Source organism: Dipodomys merriami, unplaced genomic scaffold (assembly GCF_024711535.1).
Source record: "Dipodomys merriami isolate MVZ:Mamm:240054 unplaced genomic scaffold, mDipMer1.0.p SCAF_2, whole genome shotgun sequence".
Lineage (NCBI taxonomy): Eukaryota > Metazoa > Chordata > Mammalia > Rodentia > Heteromyidae > Dipodomys > Dipodomys merriami.
The window spans coordinates 114,241,516-114,266,935 of NW_027203381.1; the positions used below are offsets into that span (position 1 = coordinate 114,241,516).

The following is a 25,420-nucleotide window of genomic DNA, read 5'->3' on the forward strand; positions in this document are numbered from 1 at the left end:
TCCCCCACCTCCCCTCCCCTCCCGAGTCGCTCCTCCAGTCTCGCCCTCCCGAATCTCTGCGCCGCCGCCGCTCATTGGCTGTGCGGGGAGCGGAGGCGTGCGCTGGGCCGGGCGGGTTTCATTGAGCGGAATTAGCCCGGATGACATCAGCTCCCCAGCCCCCGGGGCGGGCCCCGCTCATTGGAGAGGCCGCACCTCCAGCACCAGCACATTGTTCCCCGCCCCCCCGCCCCCCCCCCCGCCCCGGCCACCGCCACCGCGGGCTCCGCGGCCGCCACCCGGCTATAAAAACCAGCCCGGGCCCGCCACCACCCCCCACCCAAAGGTGCGGACGCTTGGATGCGCGTCCTAGGCCCGCGCGACGCCGTCGCCCGCAGCCAGGTTTTCCCGGCGGCTCCTCGGAGCGGGCTCCTTGAATCGAATTCACAGTAAGTGTCCCCAGCAGCCCCCCTCCCCCCCAGCCGAGGGTCCAAAGGCTGACGACTCCCAACTCCGTTAGGTGGGGGGGGGAGGGATGGGATCCCGCCCCCCCCCCCGGATCCCGGAGATGCCCGGCGGCGGCCCACGTTCATCGCCGCATCTCCCCACCCCCTTCGCCTCTAAAGCCCGAACTCCCGGGAAAACAAATCCGTTCTGCCGCGACCGAGCTGCCCTTGCGGCCGCGAGCCGCCGCGCGTGGGGTCCGCGGGCCCGGAGCCGGTGCTGGGTGCGTGCGTGGCGCGCGTGCGCTCGGCGGTGTCGGCGGACGCGGAGAGGGTGCGCTGGAAGAACCGAATACACCGCATTTGTTATTTAGCGCTTCTCGCTCCCCAGAGAAAAGGCTTCACCTGTTCCCCCCCCCCCGTTTAATCCAACTCGGGGGGCTCGGGCTTCCCCGTCCCGAACGAATAAGACCGACCCCCCCCCCGAGCCCTTCGCTGGGCGCCCGGCCGGTGGAGCGACCTGTGGACGGGGCGGGAGAGACGCGCGCGCCGCGTGGGGGACACTGCGGCTGAAGGGAAGGCCGGGGACGGGCGGGGGGGGGACGGACGGACGGACACCCGCCACGGGTGACCCGCCACGGGTGCTGCGGGAAAGCAGGCCAGCTTTTCTGTTTTATTTACTATTGCAACTCTCCCCCATCTCTGTCTCTCCTCTCTGTGTCTCTTGCTGTCTCTTTCCGTGTCCGTCTCGTCCCCTCTCTCTTTCTGTGTGTCTCCGTCTCTCTCTTTTGCTGGTTTTCTTTCCCTGCGTGTCTGTCTTTCTCTCCGTGGGTCTCTTTTTCTGTCTCTGTCCTCTCCGTCTCTCTGTTCCTCTCCATATCTTTCCGTGTCTCTGTCTCCCTCTTTTTTCTCTCTGTCCTGTCTCTTTTTCTGTGTTTCTGTCTCCATCTCTCTCTGTCCCGTCTTTCTCTCGTGTCTCTTTCTGTCTCTATCTCCCTCCGTCCCTCCCTCCCTCTTCCTCTCCCCCTCTCTCTCCTCGTTCTCTCGTGTCTCTCTTTCTCACTCTATGTCTCTGTCCCCCTCTCGTCTCCCTCTTCTCCGTCCCCGGGATCCTTGAAGACCGAGAGGACGATTCCCGAGGACGCGGTGACTGTCCCCCGGTGCCATGGACTCGGACGCCAGCCTGGTGTCCAGTCGCCCATCGTCACCAGAACCGGATGACCTTTTCCTGCCTGCCCGGAGCAAAGGCGGCAGCGGCGGCGGCGGCGGCTTCACGGGGGGCACCGTGTCGTCGTCCACGCCGAGCGACGGCCCGCCGGAGCTGAGCGCGGAGCTGCGCGGGGCCGTGGGAGCGGCGGGCGCGCACGCGGGGGACAAGCCGGGCGGCGGCGGCTTCAAGTCGTCCTCGTCGTCCAGCACGTCGTCGTCCACGTCGGCGGCGGCCGCCTCGTCCACCAAGAAGGACAAGAAGCAGATGACGGAGCCCGAGCTGCAGCAGCTGCGGCTGAAGATCAACAGCCGCGAGCGCAAGCGCATGCACGACCTCAACATCGCCATGGACGGGCTGCGCGAGGTCATGCCGTACGCGCACGGGCCGTCGGTGCGCAAGCTCTCCAAGATCGCCACGCTGCTGCTGGCGCGCAACTACATCCTCATGCTCACCAACTCGCTGGAGGAGATGAAGCGGCTGGTGAGCGAGATCTACGGCGGCCACCACGCCGGCTTCCACCCCTCGGCCTGCGGCGGCCTGGCCCACTCGGCGCCGCTGCCCGGCGCCGCGGCGCACCCCGCGGCCGCCGCGCACCACCCCGCGGTCCACCACCCGATCCTCCCTCCCGCCGCCGCCGCCGCCGCCGCCGCGGCCGCCGCCGCCGCCGTGTCCAGCGCCTCGCTGCCCGGCTCCGGCCTCTCCTCGGTCGGCTCCATCCGGCCCCCGCACGGCCTGCTCAAGTCCCCGGCGGCCGCGGCGGCCGCCCCGCTGGGCGCCGGGGGCGGCGGCGGCGGCGGCGGGGGCGGCGGCGGCGGCGGCGGCTTCCAGCACTGGGGCGGCATGCCGTGCCCGTGCAGCATGTGCCAGGTGCCGCCGCCGCACCACCACGTGTCGGCCATGGGCGCCGGCAGCCTGCCGCGCCTCACCTCCGACGCCAAGTGAGCCGGCGGGCGCCGGCGCGGACTGGAGAGCTAGGGGCACCCCCCACCCCCCACCCCCAGATCCCCGGTGGCGGCGGGGAAGCGAGGACAGGCTGGCTGGCGCCGGGGCGCAGACGCCGGGTCGGGGAGGGAGGGGACTGGGAAAGGGAGGATGGGGACGCCAGCATTGGGGATGCGGGGCGCGGGGGGCGCAGTGGCCGATGGTCAAGTCCCCAGCCTCCTTCACTCGGACCCTGGTTTTCCTGGTGTTCAGACTCTGCCCCCCCACCACCACCACCACGGCTCATCGTGGAGGGGTGCGGGGAGCGGGGGACATCGAGGACACCGAGGACAGATTCCTCCTCCTCCTCCTCCTTGGCCCGCGGGAGACGCTGGGGACCGCACGGCAGAAGCCACGTCTGGGTCTCCATCCCCCCCCCCCCCCCCCCGTCGTCCCTGGCCAAGGGCAGTGGGCGAGCTGAAGCTGGCGCGGCTTCCGCAAGCACTTTCCCGGTCCGCGTCCCATCTCCATATTCCTTAGAACTGTGGCTGTGGTTCCTGGTGTCCCCTGGTGATTGAGGGGCGGGGGGTGGGGGTGGTGGCTTCTAATAACTCTGTGCCTGTTCTTGTAGCAACACGATGAGTAAGTTTCACAGACGCACAGAATAGAAGCACTTGTGGACGGAATGACCCCCCAACTGCCCCATCTAAAGGGTGGGTGTTTGGTGGGTTTTAGGTATTATTTTTAAAGTAGAAACTAGCCCTCCTTCTGTTCCCCCCCCCTCCTCTCCACCCCCTCGTCTCTGAGCACAAGGTGATTTTTGTTTCTTACTCGATTGAGAAGAGACTTTGGGGAGGGGGGTACGCAAGGTCTTGGCAGTTAAAAAGAAAAGTGACTGTGAGTTACGTGAGGGTTTCCGTTGGCTTTTTAACTTCCCGGGTATGTAAATAGAATATCAACGACGGCCTAAGTGCGCCATGCTAAGAGGGTTGAGCTGGTGACTGTCAGAGCCTCACCGAAGTCTCAGCCTCCTTTCCTCTCTGTATGGCTTCTTGTCGCCACGTTTAACACAAATGGCCAAAACCCCTCCACCGGCTCCCTGCCTCCTCGCCAACGGCCTGGCAGGCCCAAGTGGTAATATGGGGCCCTGGGTAGCAACTTCCTCTGATAGCGGGGCTCCTGATGGCAGAGTGTGTATCATCTTGTTTTATTTTTGTAAAAAGAAAAAAAATGTGCTAAATAATATTTATTACTTGTTTGGTTGTAAGAACGAGATAAATGATCGAGTGTTGGAATTTTAAATAAAATTTAAAGAACACCAGGTGCTTTTCGTCATGTGAGTGGAAGAAGGTACAGAGAGCCAGCAGCCAGTCCAGTAAGGGGGGTGATGGTTGCCATTCCCGAGACCCGATTTGGAAATCATTTTGCTGGCTTTTCCCCCTAGAGGCAGATAAAGGTTGTCTGTCCACCATCATCACCCCCTAAGACCCTCCACATCTTCCCTTTAAACACCACTGAGCCCATCCTCCATGTTTGTCACCACACATGCATCCTTCCCCCACCCCCCAATGAGATCAGGAACCCCCTTTTCCTTTAGGACAAGACTGAGCCAGAAGAGGGAAACTTCCCTTTGCTGCTGAGGAACTTTGGGCCTGCAGGGACCCACTTCAGCTGCGGGTCTGGACATTCAGGCGTCCATTCTGCCTGGACTTTTCTCAAGGATGATGGCCAATGTCTACTCCCGCTCCACTCCGTTTCGTGGGCTCTGGGGTTCAGCTTCAAGCCAGACAATGCTTACCCCACCCTCACCCCCAGTCCACCACTGCCTAGACCTTCGGGGCCAAGAGCTGCAGGAGAGCTTTCTTCCACCGTCCCTGGTGCCCACTCAGGCCTTGAACCCCAAATTGCCCAGAGCTGGGACCACTGGGAGATAGCAGAGAACTCAATCCCCCCCCCACACACACACACCTCTGCTCTTTCTTAAGCAGTCATACAGACTGGGCCAGGTGGTACTATTAAGACACATTCTGGACATTGGTTTTAAGCTTCAGCTTTCTGAGGACTTATGCTGCCACATCTCTGTGCCAGAAGACAGGACCCAAAATCCACACTCCTCAAAAGTCAGCCTGGTGCCTGCAATACATGAGTCCTCTGGCCAGCCGGGAGCCTCCTAGGCAACAACCTCCTTAATGACCACCGGAAGGCCCAGGAACGGGTGTGTATTTCCCTGGTTGGAATCCTATTTATTGAGTCGGACCTCTGAGCGTGGACCACACCGGAGGCCATTGCCCAGGCTGAGGTTGGCTTCATCCCTAGCTTGGGGACAAGCACTTTCCTGTGCTCCAGCAGCCAATGTCGGGCAGCTGGCCACAAGTGCAGGCGCCTGGGGATCCAGTGGTGTAGGCTTTGCTGTTTACCCGCCGGCTTCCCTTTTCATTCAAGGCTGGGAGAGATTTGGAAGGGGCCTACCAACCGGGGGTGTCAGGAGAGAAAGGAGAAAGGGAGCAGCACTGTGCAGACCCAAGAAGAGGGCACAGTCTAGCTTTGCTTATTCTGAAATCCCTTTAGAAATGAAATGTTCTAAGTGTTCAAAACTGAGTCCTGCCAGGGCACCAGTGGCTCACACCTATAATCCTAGCTACTTAGGAGGCTGAGGTCTGAGGATCACGGTTCGAAGCCAGCCCAAGCAGGAAAGTCTTTTCTTCAAATAACTACCACACAAAAAAGTTGGAAGTAGAGATATGGCTCAAGTGGTAGAGTGCTAGCTTTGAGCACAAAAGCTCAAGGACAGCACCCTGGCCCTGAACCAGCACACAGACAGACAGACAGACAGACAGACAGGCAGGCAGGCAGGTAGGCAGACAGACAGGCAGACAGACAGACAGACAGGCAGGCAGGCAGGCAGGCAGACAGACAGACAGACACAGACACACACACACACACAAACTGAGTCTAACTCCAGCCACAGATACAAACAGAAGGACCAGGAGGCCAGTAGAGGTGTATGGGTGGGGGGAGGGGATGTGGATGCTTACGACTTCCTCATTCAGACAGGGAGGGCCCTAGCCCACAGGATGCATAGAAGGATACATGTTGAAAGGAAATGAATAAATTAAGTCTCCCTTGCATCACAGTGCCCAAGCTTTCAGCAGTGACTGGCCACAGCCAGCCTAGTCCTCTGAGAAGGATGTCCCAGCTACATGTAGGAGGGCAGGGACCTCCCAGAGCCATCAACCCTAAACTGCTGTGGGCCCTATTCTCTCAATGTGAGACCCCAGTGTCAGAGCACACTGAGGAGAGGCACACTAGCACGCTGGCTGCATCTTTCCTCAGACTTGAACTCGGGGCCTAGGCAGGTAGATCCTCCAGGAAGTTAGCTTTGGGACCGGCCAGTTCTAGAGTGGCTCAGGCCAGCAGCTGGGCTTCAGAGGGACATGCGACCATTTTGACTGTGGTGGGCCCTGATATATGGGAGCAGTTTCCCATTGGGAAATGTGAAGGGACAGGGAGGTAGGAGGGAAGAAGTCTGTGGCACCTTGTGGTTTGCGCGCACATGTGGTTTGTGTAGAATAAAAGCTCCAGTTAAAATCAAAGAGAGTCGGCTGCTGGTGGCTCATGCCTATGATCCTAGCTACTCAGGAGGCTGAGATCTGAGGATCATGGTTCAAACCAGCCCCAATAGCAAAATCTGTGAGACTCTTATCTGGAGTAGAGCTCCTGGTACCACTGATGTTGATGGAGTTGGGATTCTGCATCCAAAATACACACAATTTGCAGAAGGGAGAAACAAGCCAGAAAACCTATTGTATATCTCAGCGATGGGCCTTATTGCTGGGGCCCCAAGTGCGCCTCACCTCCAATGAGGCAAACTTCATGTGGCTGTAGTAAAACCTAGGAAGACACTCAGGTCCATCTGGACCTACCTGTCTTTAACACACACACACACACACACACACACACACACACACACCACACACACACACACACACACACACACACACACACACACACACACACACACCCTTATTGGAACTGAAGAACTCCTGTGGCAGGTGCTTTGTTGAGGAAACTCCCCCCCAGATGTTTCATAGATAAAAACAACTTCAGCACTGGAGAAAGGTCTAGTTCCCCTTAGGGCTGGATTCACCTAGCACGCTGTCTTCCAATCAGAAGTGATTTCTAGAAGTTCACCTAAGGCAATGGATTCCCTACACCTACCATCTCTTCTTCCTCCTCTTCTTCCTCCTGCTCCTCCTCCTCCTTCCTGTCAGTCCTGGGGCTTGAACTCTGGGCTTGGACACTGTCCCTGAGCCCCTTTTTGCTCAAAGCTAGTACTCTACTACTTGAGTCATACACAGTGCCACTTCTGGATTTTTCTGTGATTAATTGGAGATGAGCCTCACGAAGTTTCCTGCCTAGGTTAGCATTGAACCCCGATCCTCAGATCTCAGCCTCCTGAGTAGCTAGGATTACAAGTGTGAGCCGCTGGGGCCAACTTCTTTAAGTCCCACTTCATTACCAATCTTGTGCCAGGTCTTCCCTCCCCACATGGCCCCAGTAGGGGTCTGTAACAAGCGTCCAGCACCCAGAACTCTAGGACATCTGCAGGCCAGCAGTGCTCTCAGTGCCTCTGCAGACCACAGCAGGAGGCCGAGTTAGGCCCAGAGTAAGTGTGGCAGCTGTCCAGACTGGGGAGAGGAATGGCATGGTGAGCTTGGACACTCAGTGAGGCTAAGAGTGAAGCATGGGATCATCCTGGGCTGGACAGAGATAGGGTCCCTTCCCCCAACACACATACTCGCCTTCTCTCTCCAAGGGACTGGCTAGCTGGCTGCAGGAAGGGGGGTGGGCAGTGAGGAATGGGTGTAGCTGAGCTGGGAGGAGGGAGGAAGGGGAGGCTGTACCCCTGGGGTACATATATTAATAAAGAGGATGGACAGTATTTAGTAAGAGGTAGTGGGTGTCCATGCATCCATTAAATTAGTCTTTGAGGAGGAGCTGTTATCCCATTGCACAGACAAGGAAACTGAGGCACAGAGAAGACAAGTAACTGACTCAAGCAATGGCATAACCAATAAATAGAATCGCCAAGAAACTGGCTTAGCTGCCCACTAGGGAACTCTCAGATCTAGCACTCCTACTCATCCCCCTTCCCCCCCCCCCCCCCCCCCGCCTCCAATACACCTCAGCCTCCTTAAGGGACATTCTCCCCCTGGATGCCTGGACCCCATCTGTCCCCAATGCCCCCATCTGGGTGGCAGGCAGTGCAGACAGCTTTAGCAATTAGCAGGCTTGGGTGGGTGGAGGAGGGGCCTGAGCAGGTGAGCGCAGAGACGGCTCATTAAGGGCTGCATCTTCCCGGCCTGGACAGCTGCAGGCCGGGCCTCTGCCAGAATTCCAGGCCACATCCCCCACTGGGCTGTGAATTCCACACCCCAGAGAACTTCACCGAGGGGCCACAACCAGACAACAATGACGAAACAAAACCAACCTGGGCCAGGGCCAGGTGGATACCTGTGGGGAGGAGGAGGGGGGATTTTTTTTTGGGGGGGGGAGGGGAGGTTGGGATGCTACAGGGGAATTGGCTTTACGTTTTTACATCCTGAACGCAGCAACTCCTCCATCTTTATTTCGTGCCCCCTGGCCACTATGTGGCCTTTGGGGGGAAGGTTGCTTGGAAACCCAGCTCTGAAACCTGTTCCGTGTCCTCTCTAGCCCCTTCTCCCCTGGATCTCTCTCAGGCTTAACCCAATGAGGGTACAGAGGGGCTGTTGAAGGCACAGGTGTGTGTATCTATGGCAAGATCTTTGGGAAGATCTTGGCAGCTGCATGGATGACATGGGTTGAAGAAGGGCTGAAGAAGCAAGTACCCAGAATCACCAACCTTCCAGAAATCACCAAAATTTGTGGGTGGCCAATGAGATGTCCACAGGTATGATAGAACTACACATCAGAGTCTATGGGCACCGGCCCGTCCACAGAGTCTCAGTGACTCACTAGACCTGGCCCACGCAGATCCACCCGCACCAGTGAGTTACTGCATAAGGACTGGCCTCTCTCTACATAACCTACCCTGTGGAGAACCGGAAGTTGTCGTGAGCTGGACACCCGAAATCTGGACAGCTCACCTAAGAGCTGGCAAACCTGTCTAGTCAAAGCCTTTCAAGCCAGGGCCTTCCATCTTACCCCCTCCCAGCCTCTTGGACCCGGCTCACTGAGCTCTCCTCTTGGTAGCAAAGGCCCCAGGGATCAAAATGAGATCATAAGTACTTTTCCCTCCCTCATGCCCACATCTTCTCGAAGTAGAAGCTCGCTGCCCAAGGCAGGGCTGCAGTGGCCTCTCAGAAGCTGTGTGATGTTGGGTCTGAGCCTCAGTTTTCTCGCCTGTAGAATGGAGCCAGGGTGGGAAAGCTTGAGTGGCCCCTGCACAGAATACCAAAGACCCTTTCTGGAAAGAAGAAGTCCTGGGTGAAGTCTATCCCTAGATTAGAAACTGTGGTTCAGAAATACCTTTGTTTCTAGATGATGGTATCAGATGGAAAGGCCCAGAAGGATGAATGGATGGATCGATGAATGAATGGTAGGAGGCAATGGAAGACTCTTGTAAAGAAGGCCCAGGATCCTGCATTTACAGGAAGGACTCAGACCCACACCCAGTGAGCACTTACATCTCTACCTAGGGCTGCTGGCTTTTGAGCCACTGTACTCCATACACGGGGCCCTGCACTACAGTAGATGGGGTTACAAGACCGTTCAGAGCCATTCATAGTGGCTTCTGACAGTTGCATGGCTGTGAGAACTAAAGAAAATCTCCCAGAGGTAACGTCTGCCTGGTCCCAACGGTAAATGGATACCTGGGCTCCAGGGCCTTCTTAGGGTGCAGCTATGGCTTGTCTGGACCCCCCTCTGAGTATCATCCTCTCAAACAGCCAGAAATAGGTAGGCTGAGGGGCCAATCACTATGGAGACCATGAAGACCAATCACCATGGAGACATGAGGGGACAGAATGTGGGGTAGTATGTCACCTTGGCCAGGATCTGCTAGCTCTGCGACCTTGAACAAAGAACATGGACTCTCTGAACCTCAGTTTCCTTATCTGCAAAAAGGGGTGATGCCAATACAATCCTGATGGGGCATCAGGAAGAACTAGCCTTCGGCAGAACACACAGAGCATGCCCTGGGAGAACCTGGATGCACAGATATTGTTGAATCTTCTTGCAAGTCCCACCAGGTTGGGTCATTTTATCCTTGAGCCTGATGTGCAGTATCCCCAAGGACTCGCATGCCACTGGGTCCCAAGAGTGGCTTAGTAGCGTTCCTGAGTGCCAAACAGAATCCATATCTGGAAACTCAAATGCAAGGCAAACTCCCTGTCTTCTTTCCGCAGGCCCCAAGGTGCCTGGCACAGAGCCTGAAATACACATGGTCCTTCATGAATATTCCTTGCTTCACATAGTAAACACACAGGGCCCACACTCCACAGTGAAGCCAGAACTGCATCCTTCTAGAGGAGGGAGCCAAGATCAGAAGGGAATTAATTAGAGGAAAAGTTATCTGAGATGCTCAAGCCTCCAGGCTCTCTCCTTCTTAAAGGAGACCCTCCTTCTCAGAGCCCTGCCTCCTGTCCCCACCCTCCAAGTCCCTCAGATATCCAAAGCAAGATCACTGTCGTAGCATTGCAGCTGGATGTCCCAGAGAGATCAGCTCTGGGGTGCCTGGGAAACTGGGCTAGGGGAACTCCATCACCCCTAGGACCAGTGCTGTTCAGCCCATGTTCAATGCTAATGAAGACACTGGCAGACAGTGCAGCTTACGCAGCTCAGGAAGGAAATGACTTGGGTCAGCCCAGGTGGCCACTGGCTCGCAGCAGCCACCACGTGAGGACTGGAGGCTGTCTTCCTCCCACCCCAATCCAGGCCCCCCCCTGCTGCAGGGCTCACCCCCTCTGTTCCTCGAAGGATCAAGGTTCTAGTTCCACCCGTCTACCCAACAATCTGCTTGTCATCACTCAGCTTTTTAAAACTTAACCCACCCACTCCCCCTGGCTTAGTCGCTTTTTATTCTTTTAAGCAAGGTAAGATTTACATGATATAAAATTGACCTTCCTTCCTTTTTGGCAATACTGGGGTTTGAACTCTGGGTCTCTGGCATGTTTGGCAGATAGTATACTATCTGAGTCAAGCCCCTAGGTCTTTTTGGCTTAAATCATTTCTCTGGTAGCTTCTCCCGTCTTTGCCTGGGGCTAGCCCTGGGGTGCTCCGGAATGCCTGGATCACACGTGTATATCACCACTCCCAGGCAAAAAGTTAGGGAGACTCTATCTCTACACATATGCTGGGAATGATGGTACAGGCCTATAAATTCCAGCAAAGCACGAGGCATAGGTAGGAGGGTCTTGGTCTGGGGCCAATTCTGGGCAAAACATGAGATCCCAGCTGGAAAAAAAATGAAGCAAAAAAAGGGAGGCGGGGGGAGGAGTTCAGGGTACAGCTCTAATGCTAGAGCACCTGCCTGCCATGAACACTAGAGCTGGGAACTGGAGCTCAACCCCCAGTGTCAATTCCCTAAAGACAATCAGTTGTACAAATAGTTCCAAGAAAGATATCCAAAAGAAAAATGCTGGCTGGGCTGGGAAGTTGGCTCAGTGGTAGAGTGCTTGCCTCACATACATGAGGCCCCGGGGTTCGATTCCTTGCACCACATAAACAGAAAAAAGCCGGAAGTGGCGCTGTGGCTCAAGTGGTAAGGCACTAACCTTGAGCTGAAGAACTGAGGGACAGCGCCCAGGCCCAGAGTTCAAGCCCCATGACCGACAAAAGAAAGAAAGAAAGAAAGAAAAAGAAAGAAAGAAAGAAAGAAAGAAAGAAAGAAAGAAAGAAAGAAAGAAAGAAAGAAAGAAAGAAAGAAAGAAAGAAAGGAAGGAAGGAAGGAAGGAAGGAAGGAAGAAAGGAAGGAAGGAAGGAAGGAAGGAAGGGAGAAAGAAAGAAATTTAGTAGCTCCCACATACTTTCCACATCAATGTCATGAGGAAAATAAATATTGGTGAGGGCCAGAGGGTGACCACAACTGTCCAACTCAGACACAGTAAAACCTTCATGTTAAAATATTCTAAAACTAGAAACAGAAAAGCACGTGAGCAAACAAATGAGAGAGGGAAGGAAGGAAGGAAGGAAGGAAGAGATGGAGGGAGGGAGGGAGGGAAGAAGAAAAGAAAGAGAAAGAATCCTCAGTGGTATATTTATCCCAAATGCAAAACTGGCCTCTTTGTTGAGGCTGCAGAATGGGGCCTGAACAATGTTAATCTGCCGGTGGACCATTTGCTAATGGGCTCCCACATCACAGGCCACAACAGATGGCTATGACAACAGTCGGGCCTGCTCTGCCTGGGTCAGGAAACACAGCCCAAGCCTGCTACCAGCTCTGTCTTGCTTTCTTTGAAGAGATGATGGCTGTCCTAGGAGAGACACTATCTAGTTCCTGGGCAAAGGTGTTAGGGAATAGTAATCGGGAGCTGGCTTGCTGTTAGCTTGAACCACCATTGTAGAACTGAAAAATATCTACCTACAACTGAAAGTCAACGAAACAGAGATACACACTAGGCTGTCTGAAGGTGTTAATCCATGGGCCATAATGATGAATTTAAGCTTCTCCTATGACCCGGAAGTGATAGTGTAGTGTTTCAGTTTCTGTTTCCATCCCATCAAGGGAGCTTCTCTTGTAGCCTTCTCCATATCACAGTTCATCAGTGGGGAAGGAAGTTAGCTCCTCCAAACCCCACCCAAACCAAAGCCACCCACAAAACCAGCAGGCTTCCTACAAAGGGAGATATGCTCTTGCTTTCCTGCAAACAAGAAGGAAAGTAGCACGGGTAGTCATTTTTCCTTCTCCCACCCACCAGAAAGATCTGGGCAGGTATGGCTGAGCCAGTTATCCAAGGTTCCCAGGTCCTAGGTGAGTCTGTGGGAGTGGGTGGCCATCTTTAGACATGTGCTGTGTATCCATAGAACCAGGCTAAGCTGTCCACAAAGCTAGGCACTCTTGTCCCCAGAGCTAGACACTGGGTCTCACTGGAGCAGTTTCCCCAGGATGAGGGCACACTATAAAGATTTCATCCCAGATTTCTGCTGAAACTGAGACAAGACTCAACTTCTCTCAGCTCTGATCCAGACACATCCAGGTGGCCTGCAGAGCTGGGCCTGGTTTCATTGGTGGGGGCGGGGAAGCGGGGAGGACCTTGGAGGGCCTGCCCTTGGCCCAAGTAAGGTGCTCAGCATTCCTGCTAACATTCTGTGTGGACAGCTGTGGTGTCCCAGCGCCCACTGCCTGTGACTGATGTGCAGAAAGCCACAAGCTCATCATGGTCTAGAAAGGGTAACCGGCACAATGATGCAGGGTGTCATGGTTCTAAGATGGGCTTTACCTGGAAAGAAAGCAGGGAAGAATGAACACTTGAGGCAGACCTGTAGGGCTGTTGGCATGCCCACCAGAAGCAGGTTCCGGGAAGGCCACTGGAAGGATGTGTTAATTAGGATACAGCTTTGAGGCAAAAACAAAGTTTCAAGACTGTGGCTTGCCTGATAAAGTCTGGGGAGGTGGTCCAGGGCTGGGCTGGAAGCTTCATGGTATAGAAGAACCTAAATGCCTTCCATCCTTGTTGCTCTTGCATCCTTAACATGCAGTCTCCATCCTGTGACTAGGGGAACTCTTCCAAACCTGCTGCCAGGCTCATATTCTAGCAAGTAGTGATGAGGAAGATGGGTTGCTCTGTTTCCTTTTAGGGTACAAACCAAAGGTGGCCTTAAACACTTCTGCCTCTATTTCCTAGTCACACTTAATTGCAAAGGAATCTGAAAAATACAGGCTTTGTCTGAAGTCCATATGCTAGCTCAAGCTTCAATTACCAATAAAGAGAGAGCAGACATTGGGTATTGGCTATCTATTGACTCTGGCTGTAATGAGCTTTGCACACACAGCATTGGCTCACTATAGGCAATTAGTTCTGGACCCAAAACAGGCTGGAACCAGTAGTCTAAGGAGAAGGGAATGGGTTTCCATATAAGTTGCAGAGGAACCAGTGTCTCATACCTATAATCCTAGCTATTCAGGAGGCTCAGGTCTAAGGATCAAGGTTCAAAGCCAGCCCAGGCAGTCTATGAGACTCGTCGCCAATTAACCACCAAAAAGAGTCAGAAGTGGAGCTGTGGCTCAAGTGGTAGAGCACCAGCCTTGAGCAAACAAAGCTAAGGGGTAGCATCCAGGCCCTGAGTTCAAGGCTTATTACTGGCACACACACACACACACACACACACACACACACACACACACACACACATTTCTATAGTCCTTGCTCTTTGTAGATCCTTTTGTGTTTTCTATTTGCTGCCTCATTTAAAATGAGAAGCTAGGGAAAGACATATCCCACACAGCACAGCCAGAAAAACACTGTTCTAGACTCACCTGTCCTCACAAGAAATCTCAATGATTCAAGATTCCTGACATACAAAAGACACTATGGTGGCACATCCAAAAATACCTCATATTCCCCTCTAAACTCCTACTTTAAAATATTGATTGTTTTCAACTAACTTCTCACTTAAGAATAATTTTAGATCAACAGGAAGGATGTTCCCTTCCTAAGCTTGGTAGATTATTTGTTACAATTAAGAAATTAACATGGAGATGATGATGATGATGATCATGATCATGATCATGATCATGATGATTCCAGTGCTAAGGACTGAACTCAGGACCTCCTGGTTGCTAGACAAACCCTCTGCTATTTGAGCCATGCCTGTAGTCCTTCTTGGTTTTGTTTTCAGATAGGGTTTTTTTCCTACTCAACCTCAGGCCACTGTCCTCCTACATCTGCCCTTCTAAGTAGCTGGGATTACAGGCCTGTGCCACCATGTGTGGCTTATTACGGAGATAGGCTCTTGCTAACTTCTTCCTGGGTTGGCCTTGTACTGAGATCCTCTTGTTACCATCTTGTAAGTAGCTTGGATTACAGATATGTTGACTGTGGTTTTAACCCAAACCACTGATTCTGTCCAGATCTCCCTTATTTTTCTACCCATGTCCTTTACTTGCTGTAGAGAAGAACAAAGTATCTAATACAGGGTGTCATCAGATTGCACTACGTTGATGCTTGTTTTTAGTGGTGTTGATCAATCTCTACTAGCTTACAGCAGTTATAAACACTGCTCTGACAGAAGACATTATAAAGATTCCACTGCCATGGGAAATGGACAGAAAGGAAGCTAATCAGAACAGTACTAAGCTGGGCGTGGGTGGCTCACTCCTGTCATCCTAGCTACTCAGAAGGCTGAGATCTGAAAATTGCAGTGCAAAGCCAGCCCAGGCAGAAAAGTCCGTGAGACTCTTATCTCCAATTAATCACAGAAAAAAGCCAGAAGTTGCTCTATGGCTCAAGTGGTATAGCACTGGCCTTGAATGAAAGGAGCTCAAGGACAGCACTTTGGCCCAGAGTTCAAGCCCCAGGACGGGCAAAAAAACAAAAACAAAAACAAAAAATACCAGTACTAAGATTGGTGGAATTCATGGGATTAAATTCACAGGATTCATGAGATTCATGGGATTCAAGCAAAATCAAGTGCATGTGGTACACTGAGATAAATTATTAAAATCCCTGAGGGTGGAGAAGGAACATTGTAATGACAGAACAACAAATGATGATTCCCCTGGAGAAAAAAATGGAGCAAGAAAGAGAAACCCAGCCTGGAACCAGTGGCTCATGCTTGTAATCCTAGCTACTCAGGGGTTGAGATCCCAGGATCATGTTCAAAGCCAGCCTGATCAGGAAAGTCCATGAGAGTCTTATCTCCACTTAACTACCAGAAAACTGAAGTGGAAGTACAGCTGTGGCTCAAGTGGTAGAACACTAGCCTTGAGCACAAAAGCTCAGGGATAGCACCCAGGCCCTGAGTTCAAGCCCTTTGACGAGAAGAGAAGAGGAGAGAAGAGGAGAGGAGAGGAGAGGAGAGGAGAGAGATCTGAAAGATCCGTTTTAGAGTGTAGCATGAGAAAAGGGACCTTCTTGTAAGTCTTCGTAGGAGCCTAACTGCCTCTGTAGTAGATGCTGCTGTGATGGAGACTTCACAATGGAAAAGAGGGAAAGAAGAGGGGGTCTAACTAGCGCAGTACTTGAAGGAGACCAGTCCAGTTCAGATCTGCCTCACTTTTGCTATTCTAAAGAGCCCAGTCACTTCTAAATCAGCCCTTCATATATGCTGATCTTTACTTAAAGAATTATCCATGCATCTCCCTGAATCACTTAAATCCATTCAAATTTGGAAGGTAGGGTGCCCCATTTGGACATATACAAAATGACATCTAGCAGTTTTCTTTCTTCAAATATTATCTTGTGCTCATGTGCTCTCTCTCTCTCTCTCTCTCTCTCTCTCTCTCTCTCTCTCTCTCTCTCTCTCTCTCTCTCTCTCTCTCTCCATCAGCAGCAAGATGGGCACTTACTATGATATTTTTAAGAGGACTATAAAACAACAACAGTGAAGAGGAGTGAGCTTAGGAGTCCAGAAAACAAGGAAACACGATACTGCAGACTTTCTCCATCTGGCATGTGGTGTTGCTCCCCCAACACCTCCCACCTCGAGTTCCGCCTTTCTCCATATGTGTACTGCTAATGGAGAGCACTCTTTCTCTCTTTCTTTTTTTTCCCTGGGATACAAGACTATAGTAAACAGAGTATAATAAAAAGCTGCATCTATCTGAGCAGGACAGTAGCATTCACCTAGCCTTCTCCAAATCAAAGCAGGCCACTTCCAAAACAAATCTAATCTGAGAAATCTGACGTGTCCTGGAAGAAATCTAAGCCTAATCTTCATGGTTAATGCAGTCACAAAGAAGCCCACGGCCAGGAACATCTCGTGAAGGTCAGTGGAATGAATAAACGATCTCCTGCCCCACTGGAAAGGCTGAGGGCGAGGATGCGAACTTCGCTGGCTGACAGCGAGCGGAGTGGGGTGATTACCATGCTGTGAGGCTGGCTGACCCGGTGGATGCCGCCAGAGATGAGTCCAGTTGGGAGTTAGTACCCACCGGGCGGGGGCTGAGGAGACAAGGCCCCCAACGAGGTTCACGCCCTTCTCTCTGGGAAGACCGGGCAAAGAGACCACAGGGGCGGATGGTGACACGGAATAATGATGTTCTACACGGAGGAGACAACCTGAGCGTCCTCCATGACGCTGGAGATGGAAAGGGACAGATCAGACGAGGCACCTGGACGCAGGGAGGGCTGAGGAAGGATGGGAGTTTGGCGTGGGTCTGGAAGATGCCCCAGATAGGAGCAGGAAACTGAGGAAAGCTGAAAGTCAGGCCGCCCTTGGGCTTGTTCTGCACGGAGGTCTCTTGACATCTTTCCGTCCAGAGTCAACTCATGAATTCAGTAAAACTTATACTCAAACCCAGCTGAGTGGGTTTGCCTTTTTATTTTTTCATTGCATTAAAAAAATGATCAAATGAGGGAAGGGGTAACAAGTTTGACAGGAAATGTACTTCTCACCTTACTTATGTAACTGTAACCCCTCTGTACATCTTGACAACAGAACATGTTATTGTTATTATAAATGTGATGTATACAGTAACAGGGTATTTTTTTATTTGTATTTATTTATTTTTGTGTGGGTCCTGGGGCTTGAACTCAGGGGTTTGTGAGCTATCCCTGAAGGATTTTGTTCAAAGCTAGCATTCTACCACTTGAACTACAGCTCCACTTCTGGCTTTTTGTGGTTAACTGCAGATAAGCCAGACTTTTCTTGCCTGGGCTGGCTTTGAGCCAAGCTCCTCAGATCTCAGTGTCCCGAGTAGCTAGGACTGCAGGTGTGAGCCACCAGCACCTGCTGACTTGGCAGTGTTGCCTTCCATTGCCTGTCTCAGCCGGCCCGTTTGCACACTGCCTTCCTCGGGGCTCCTCCTACCTTTAACCAGACTTTCTCTTCAAGGTCTCCCCTTGGCCAGCCAGCCCACACAGGGCTTCCTTGCAAACGTGCTTCCATTTTCTCCCCTTTTTTTTTTTTGTCGGTCGTGGGGTTTGAACTCTGGGCCTGGGCGTTGTCCCTCAGCTCTTCAGCTCAAGGCAAGCGCTCTACCACTTGAGCTACAGCGCCACTTCCGGTTTTCTGGTGGTTTATTGGAGATAGGAGTCTCACGGTCTCTCCTGCCCGGGCTGGCTTTGAACCGCGATCCTCAGATCTCAGCCTCCTGAGTAGCTAGGATTACAGGCGTGAGCCACCAGAGCCCGGCCTCCCCTTTCTTTAAAACCTATTTACTTCCTTTGAATAACTGATACCTAAAAACAACAACAAAAAGAACACATGTAGGGGGTACCTTTTGATACATGTATGTGTTTTTAAATAGGGTTAGATTTATCTGTCTCCTCAAGCCGTCATCATTTCTTTGTGGTGCAAACCATTCAGAATCTTTCCTTCTAGCTTCTGAAATACACAGTACATTTTTTGTTATCTATATCTACCCTACTGAGAAACAGCACAACTTCTTGCTGCTATCTGCCTATCACTGGGTACCAGCCATCAATCTTCCCCATCTCTCTCTCCCTCCTCTTCTCTCCCAGACTCTGATTGCCACCATGCTATTCTCAACTTCTATGGAAGTGTTGTTTGTTTGTTTTGGTCATTAACAAGTCTCCAACGCAGGGTTTTGAGCTCTCAAGGAGCTTTTTCACTCAAGGCTGGAGTTCTACCACCTGAGCCGCAGCTCTGCTTCCAGCTTTTCAGTGGTTAGTTGGAGATAAGCAATGCATATAAGCAATGCATAAGCAATGCATAAGCCTGCCCTGGCTGGCTTTGAACTGTGATCCTCAGAGTAGCTAGAATTACAGGTGAGAGCCACCAGCACCTTGCTCTAATATGTTTTTCTCAAATGTGACTTCCAATTCCAAACTAATGAAGAGTTCTGCTTTCTATAGAGTATGTCATACAGAGCTGGGTGCTGGTGGCTCACTTCTATAAGCTTACTTACTCAGGAGGCTCAGAGCTGAGGGCCACAGTTCAAAGCCAGCTCTGGCAAGAAAAGTCTATGAGACTCTAATCTCCAGTTAACCACCTCAAAACTCTAAGTGGAACTGTGGCTCAAAGTGGTAGAGCTCTAGCCTGGAGCAAAAAAGCTCAAGGACAGTGCCCAGGCCCTGAGTTCAAGACCTACGACTAGAAAAAAATGTCAAACAGAATTTTGGCTCTCTACATGAAGGCCAATTTATATGTGCATTATAAACTTGCAAAACACCAGGAAAAGATGTGGATCCTAATGCAACATGGTCAAAAGTTCTGAACAGGAAAAAAAAAATCACTTCTTGACTCTTAACAAACAAGCATCTGTTTCTTTCCCTGTTCAAAAACAATAGTCCATTTAAAAGCAGCAACACGAATCTTAAACAGGATACCTTACTTCAGTTTAAATGTACTAAATTTGATTTAGCTTTAAAGAAAATACCATTTATTGTTGAGTCTCACCTGTACTGAAGTAAGTCGATGGGGGGGGGGGGGGTCGTGGAGAGGAGGACTGCAGCAAGACCTATTTCCTCCTTAAAGCTCTAAAATATTTGGGCTGCTGAAAGATAGATATGTTGTACAAAATGTGCCTTCTCCCTAAGATCCTAATTCATTCATGACAAAGATACGACAGTCACTTACATTACACATCCATCAACCAAGATTTCCTGAGAACCACCCCAGCCCCACCTCCCACTATGGGATTTCCAAAGACAAAAAAATGTTTCTGGGAAAAGAGCATTTGATTTTTGTTGTTGTCATTGCTGCTGCTGCTGCTTTTAAAGGAGTGATAATGCATCATTGAAATCACTTCTAATATAGTTCTAATCTATTCATTATCATGCGCTAAAAGTGAATCCCCATTTTGTAGTTTTCTGAGGAAAGCAACAGGACAGAGTCTTGTTTGTAACAGCCTGGGGCGTAAGCCATCATTGTGTAGCTTAATTAGATATTCTTCCTGCTAGTGTGAAGGACATATGTCTATTCTCCATAACGAACACCAGGACAGCCCAGGCTTTCAAGTCCCGCTGTATGCAGATAAGCACACAAGTGTGAGCGCTCCCAAGGACCTGTGGGCCCAGCCGCCAGCACAGCTCGCCCCGGGCCACCGATTGGTTCCGGTTTATTAACAGCCTATGAACTTCTCATCGGCTCTCAGACTGGTTAAGGCTGTCACCTGCAACTGTCTGGCCGGAGCTGCTCTTCTACTCCTTGGAATCACAGCAGATCTGGGTCCATTGAGCTGGATGGACTGGATAGGCCAACACAAAGAGCCCTGGATGTGGAGAGTTATAAGGTAGGAGAGTCGAAAAGTAGATCAGTGAGCACACAGTTCCAGACAGGAAGCCACACCCAGTCCAGCCAGAGAAAGTAAATTCTAAGCTAAACTAGTCCTGGCTCTGTGTGTGTGTGTGTGTGTGTGTGTGTGTGTGTGTGTGTGTGTGTGTGTGTGCTGGTACAGAGGCTTGAACTCAGGAATTGGGTGCTGTCCTTTAGCTTTTTTGCTCAAGGATAGCCCTCTACAACTTGAGCCACAGCTCTACTTCTGGCTTTTTTTTTTTCTGGTTAATTGAACATAAGCGTCTCATGAACTTTCCTGTTCAAGCTGGTTTTGAACCTCAATCCTCAGACCTCAGCCTATAGAGTAGGTAGGATTATAGGCATGAGACACTGGTGCCCAGACAGACTTGACTGTTTTATTGATTTTTATATTTTAGTATATTTTCGACTTCTCATTTCCTTCTTTTCATTGCATCTTATTGCTTGGGATGGCACCCAGGTGTGAGCCGCCAACCCAGCCCTAAGATGGTATAGTGGTTCCTATACTTGGGATTTGGGGTTTTGGTTTTGTTTTTCTGTTGCTGAGGAGCAACGCTAGGGCCTTGTGTATGCTAGGTACATGCTCTACCACTGAGCCACCCTACAGCCTCTGAGACTTGGCTAATGTGAAAAGCCAAAAACTTACTTAAGTCCTTACAATTTTGATATTTAGGTGTAACTCCAAATAAATGGCAGTGTGTGTGTGTGTGTGTGTGTGTGTATGTGTGTGTGTGTGTGTTGCTAACTGTGGAAAAGTCTCAGCTGTCACCTCTTTGGAAAAGGCAAAATATGCAAACGAGGGAGGAAGGGGTGAGAAGGGTAGCTCAAATGGTAGAGCACCTGCCTAGCAAGCACAAGGCCCTGAGTTCAAATCCAAGTACCAGCACAAAAAAAGAAGGAAGGGAGGAAAAGAAGAAAAGGAGGAAGGAAGGAAAAGAAAAAAGGGAAGGAAGGGAAAAAAAGAAAGGGCCAGGCACTGGTGGCTCATACCTGTTATCCTAGCTACTCAGGAGGCTAACTGAGGATCATAGTTTGAAGCTAGCCCAGGCAGAAAAGTCCTTGAGACCCTTATCTCCCATACACTACTTAGAAAAAGCAAGAAGTGGGGCTGGGAAGGTGGCTCAGTGGTACAGTGCTTGCCTTGCATGCATGAGGCTCTGGGTTCGATTCCTCAACACCACGTAAGCAAAAAAAGCCGGAAGTGGCGCTGCTAGCCTTGAGCTGAAGAGCTGAGGGACAGCGCCCAAGCCCAGAGTTCAAGACCCACAACCAACAACAACAAAAGAAACAACAACAACAAAAAAAAGAAAGAAAGAAAGAGAGAGAGAGAGAAAAGAAAAGGAAAAAAGGAAAAGCCGGAAGTGGTGCTGTGGCTCAAGTGGTAGATTGCTAGCCTTGAGTACAAAGAGGCTCAGGAACAGCACCCAGGCCCTGAGTTCAAGCCCCAGAACTGGAAGAAAAATTAATAATAAAAGAAAGGAAAGGAAAAGAAAGAATGAGTGAATGAACAAACAGAAAGAAGGTAGGAAGGAAGGAAGGAAGGAAGGGAGGGAGGGAGGGAGGGAGGGAGGCACTTCCCTCACTTTAAGTTTGGTGCAGTTTCTAGAAAACACATTCCCCACTGCTCCTTACTCTAGAAGCCGGTATGGAAGCCAGCGGGGAGCAGGGAGCAACCTTCTGTTGGGCTAGGTGATCAAGTTGGCCTGTGGGTTAGACGGCTGGGAAATGGGAGTGCAATTCACTTCTCTGAGCCTCAGTTTCTCCCCTGGCAAAGGGGGACCCATCATACCTGCAGTCTCATGGGCAGACTGTTGAATGAAACAAGGAAGGGGCATGGATGCGCTGGGTGGGATGCCCTGGGGGCAACCTCAGCAGAGCAAGCTCCTCCCATAGGCTGTGTGGCTCCGCCTCCACCACTGCCCGGAGGGAGGCTGGGGGCGGGGGGGGGGGGGGGGGGGGGGGGCAGGGAGGAGGCTGGCCCATCCCAGGGCATCTCTTCCCAGCCATGGGAGCCCAGGCAATGAGCACCCATGAATGGCACCCTCCAGCCGAGGAGGGAAATGTTTGCAACACGAAGGCAATTGCTTAAGCGGATGATAACAGCCCCAAGGGGGAAGTCCAAAGTGAGAATGGGAGGTTGACAGAACCTGCAACCCAAGTGGGAAGTTGAGCCCAACCAGCAGAGAAGGGCGAGGAACCTGACCACCTATGCACGGCAGCTGGAGTCTGCCTCGTGTGGGGTTTTCTGTCTGGTGATAAACAGGGGTGCCTGTACACTAACACGCACCATCTGTGCAGCAATGTGGAGAAGAAGACCATTTCACCAGGAACCTCCCTCAAATAGCAGAAGATAAGCTCAGGGTGGAACCAGGGGGCCAGTTACTGCCCTATGCACCATGAATGTTTTGTTCCCTTAAAGTCACCAGGAGAGTTATAACAAGATGGGTGACACAGATCTCTCTGTGCAGCCACATGGCTTCTAGGAGATTAAGGAACTTGGGGGCAGGCCACACATGGGCGCTCACATCTGTCCACCCAGCATAAGAAAGAGGATGGATGGAAGTCTGAGGTTGGACCAGGCAAAATCCTGACCTACTAGCTGAAAACTAAAGCTAAAAGGGAGGTGGTAGCTCAAGTGGTAGAGTGCTGCCCAGAAGCACAAGGCCCTGAGTTCTAGCCCCAGTACTACATACACTATACTTACCTATGTGTGCCAGAAATTGTCCAGGCTCAAGGACAAATACAGTTGTATTCTCATTACACATAGGAAGGAAAATGGAGGTCCAGGGAGAAGGTGAGGATGATGTTTGTGTGGATTCAGGCTCAGAGAAGGTATCTGGGATAGCACAATGCTATAGAAAAACCCTGGAGCAATGAAAACCATGGGGAGCCTCAGGCAGGTGTCTAGAATGGCAAGAGCAACAGTCCTGGGGCAGGGATGAGTTCAAGGTGCAGAAGAATGAGCCAGGATGAATGACAGAATGACTTAAGAGCTGGGGTTGGGTGTGAAGGAATGACAAGGATTCTGAAAGGTAGGATGACCCTGTGTGCACACACACACACACACACACATACACATACACACACACACAAACACACACACACAGCCTGTGATCTTAGGGATTTTTGTTGTTGTTGTTGTTGTTTTGTTGGTTGTGGGGCTTGAACTCTGGGTTTGGGCGCTGTCCCTCAGCTCTTCAGCTCAAGGCAAGCTCTCTACCAATTGAGCCACAGCACCACTTTCAACTTTCTGGTGGTTTATTGGAGATAAGATTCTCATGGACTTTCATGCCCGGCTAGCTTTCAACCATGATCCTCAGATCTCAGCCTCCTGAGTAGCTAGGATTACAGGCATGAGCCTGGCAGATTTTTTTTTTCTCCCTGTAGAAAACTGTGGTTTGGGGTACCAAAGCTCTGTGTGTGTGTGTGTGTGTGTGTGTGTGTGTGTGTGTGTGTGTGTGTGTGTGTGTGTGCATGCGTGTGTGCGCATGCACGTGCACCCACACCCGTATGCACCAGCCCTTGAACTCAGGGTCTGGGTGCTGTCCCTGAGCTTTTGTGTTCAAGACCAACACTCCCACTTGAGCCAAGCTCTACTTCTTGATTTTGGGTGGTTAATTGGAGATAAGAGTTTCACAGATTTTCCTACCTGGACTGGCTTCACACCGCAACCCTCAGATCTCAGCCTCCTGAGTAGCTAGGATTTATAGGTGTGAGCCACCAGTGCCTGGCTCAAGGTATCACTTTTGGGGTTCCATTTCTAATATCTGAGGAGATGGGGAGGTAATTGTTCATAGGCGAGATTGGAGGCTGGGCCTGGAAGGAGCTGAGTTACTGTGCCTAGTGTGGAGGAGAGGAGTCAGGGCTTGGAAAGGACAAAGGCTGGGAAGAGAGCAGAAACTGGAGGTGAAGGTGCATACTGTGGCGCAGAGGCAGCTTGTGACTATGGGATCTGATGCTGGATTATGGTGCAGACAGTACAAATCTTTAAGAATCATGAATCTATCCCAGGGCCCCATGACCATGGCTGTCCTACAAGCAGCAGAAAGTGGGAGGGGCAGCAGGGATGAGCTGTCTTCCTTAGGGCATCTCAGGGACCTGACCTGCCTGTCCAACAGCAGCCACCCTCTGCTTCTTTGTGCTAGCTGCACTCAGAGCAGCCAGTGCCTGGAACAGTGAGGCCCAAGGAGACACAGCAACGAGCAACTGGGCTGGTTAGACATCCGGGACAGTGATCAGGGGAAGGGCCTATCTATTCACCACAGAGGCATGGGTTTGGGGGTTTTGTTTGTGCCAGTACTGGGGCTTGAATTCAGGGCCTGAGTGCTGCCCCTTAGCTTTTTTGTTTTTGCTCAAGACTGACACTCTACCACTTGAGCCACAGCTCCACTTCTAGCTTTTTGGAGATAGGAATCTCAAGAATATTCCTTGCTGGGCTAGCTTCAAACCATGATCCTCAGATCTCAGCATCCTGAATAGCTAGGATTATAGGCACGAGCCACTGGTGCCCAGCCAAGAGATATGGTTTTGATCCAGACCAATTGTGATTTTTGATCATCTCAGCACACCAGCAATTTCACCCTGTAGAATGACAGCTGCTCCAGTTCTTCCTTTTGACAGAAGATACAACTCCCTCTTTATTGGCAAGAATCTAATAATCCAGGCAAGTCTCTGCTGTAAATAAAAATGCACCCTGACCAATTAAGAGAGGAAGGGTGAGGAAGTGCAATCACAGTATTCAATGACCATGTGTGACAATGGAACTTGGTAACTTGTGGGGAGGGGTGGGCTTTGGAGAGATGGGGGAGGACCATAGAGGGGTGACATGGATCAAGATACATTGCACTTATGACCTGACCTATGGACTTGTATCCCCTTTGCACTACTACATAATAATATTAAATGGTAATAACAAGAGATGCATTGAAAAAAAGAAGACGCATTGTGCTCACAAACTGACCTGATGAATTGAAACCCCTTTGAGCAAATTCTTAAAGATAAATTTTTTAAAGTAAAAAAGAAGAAACTGTGCTCTTGAATATTCTTTTTTTTAAAAAAAATCTATGTAACAACTACAAAACTCAAGAAGAATCAAGTGAGTGAATCATGGGGTGGGTGTCATTTCTGAGTGTTACTAATAATCATATAATACTTCTCGCTTTTTCCTCTGGAGACAAGCAGCTGTCATATGCCTGGGAAAAATAAAGGTCATAATAGGGGAAGAGAGAGCATGAAATTAGCACTGACCTTAGTCCCTGAGTGATGTGGGAAGCCATGCCAGTTGCCACAGCTGTACTCCTTTCCCTCAGGAGATTCTAGAATATTCTAGCATTCTAGCACCACACAAAACCACTGATGACAAAGAGCTCCTCACTCCACAAACTTCCTGGGAGAGGAGTGTGTGTGTGTGTGTGTGTGTGTGTGTGTGTGTGTGTGTGTGTGTGTGTGTGTGTGTGTCTGTGTGTGTGTCTGTGTCTGTGTCTGTGTGTGTGTGTGTGATAAAAAG

The 25,420-nt window shown here is 51.2% G+C and overlaps 1 protein-coding gene across 1 annotated transcript; it reads left to right on the forward strand.

The window, feature by feature from the left end:
* The first annotated feature begins 331 nt into the window (after positions 1-331).
* Positions 332-2,675, forward strand: Olig2 (oligodendrocyte transcription factor 2). The gene is made up of 2 exons (XM_070028817.1): positions 332-428; positions 1,542-2,675. The coding sequence occupies exon 2, from the start codon at positions 1,588-1,590 to the stop codon at positions 2,572-2,574; it is 987 nt and encodes a 328-aa protein (XP_069884918.1). The 5' UTR covers positions 332-428; positions 1,542-1,587; the 3' UTR covers positions 2,575-2,675.
* The last annotated feature ends 22,745 nt before the right edge of the window (positions 2,676-25,420 follow it).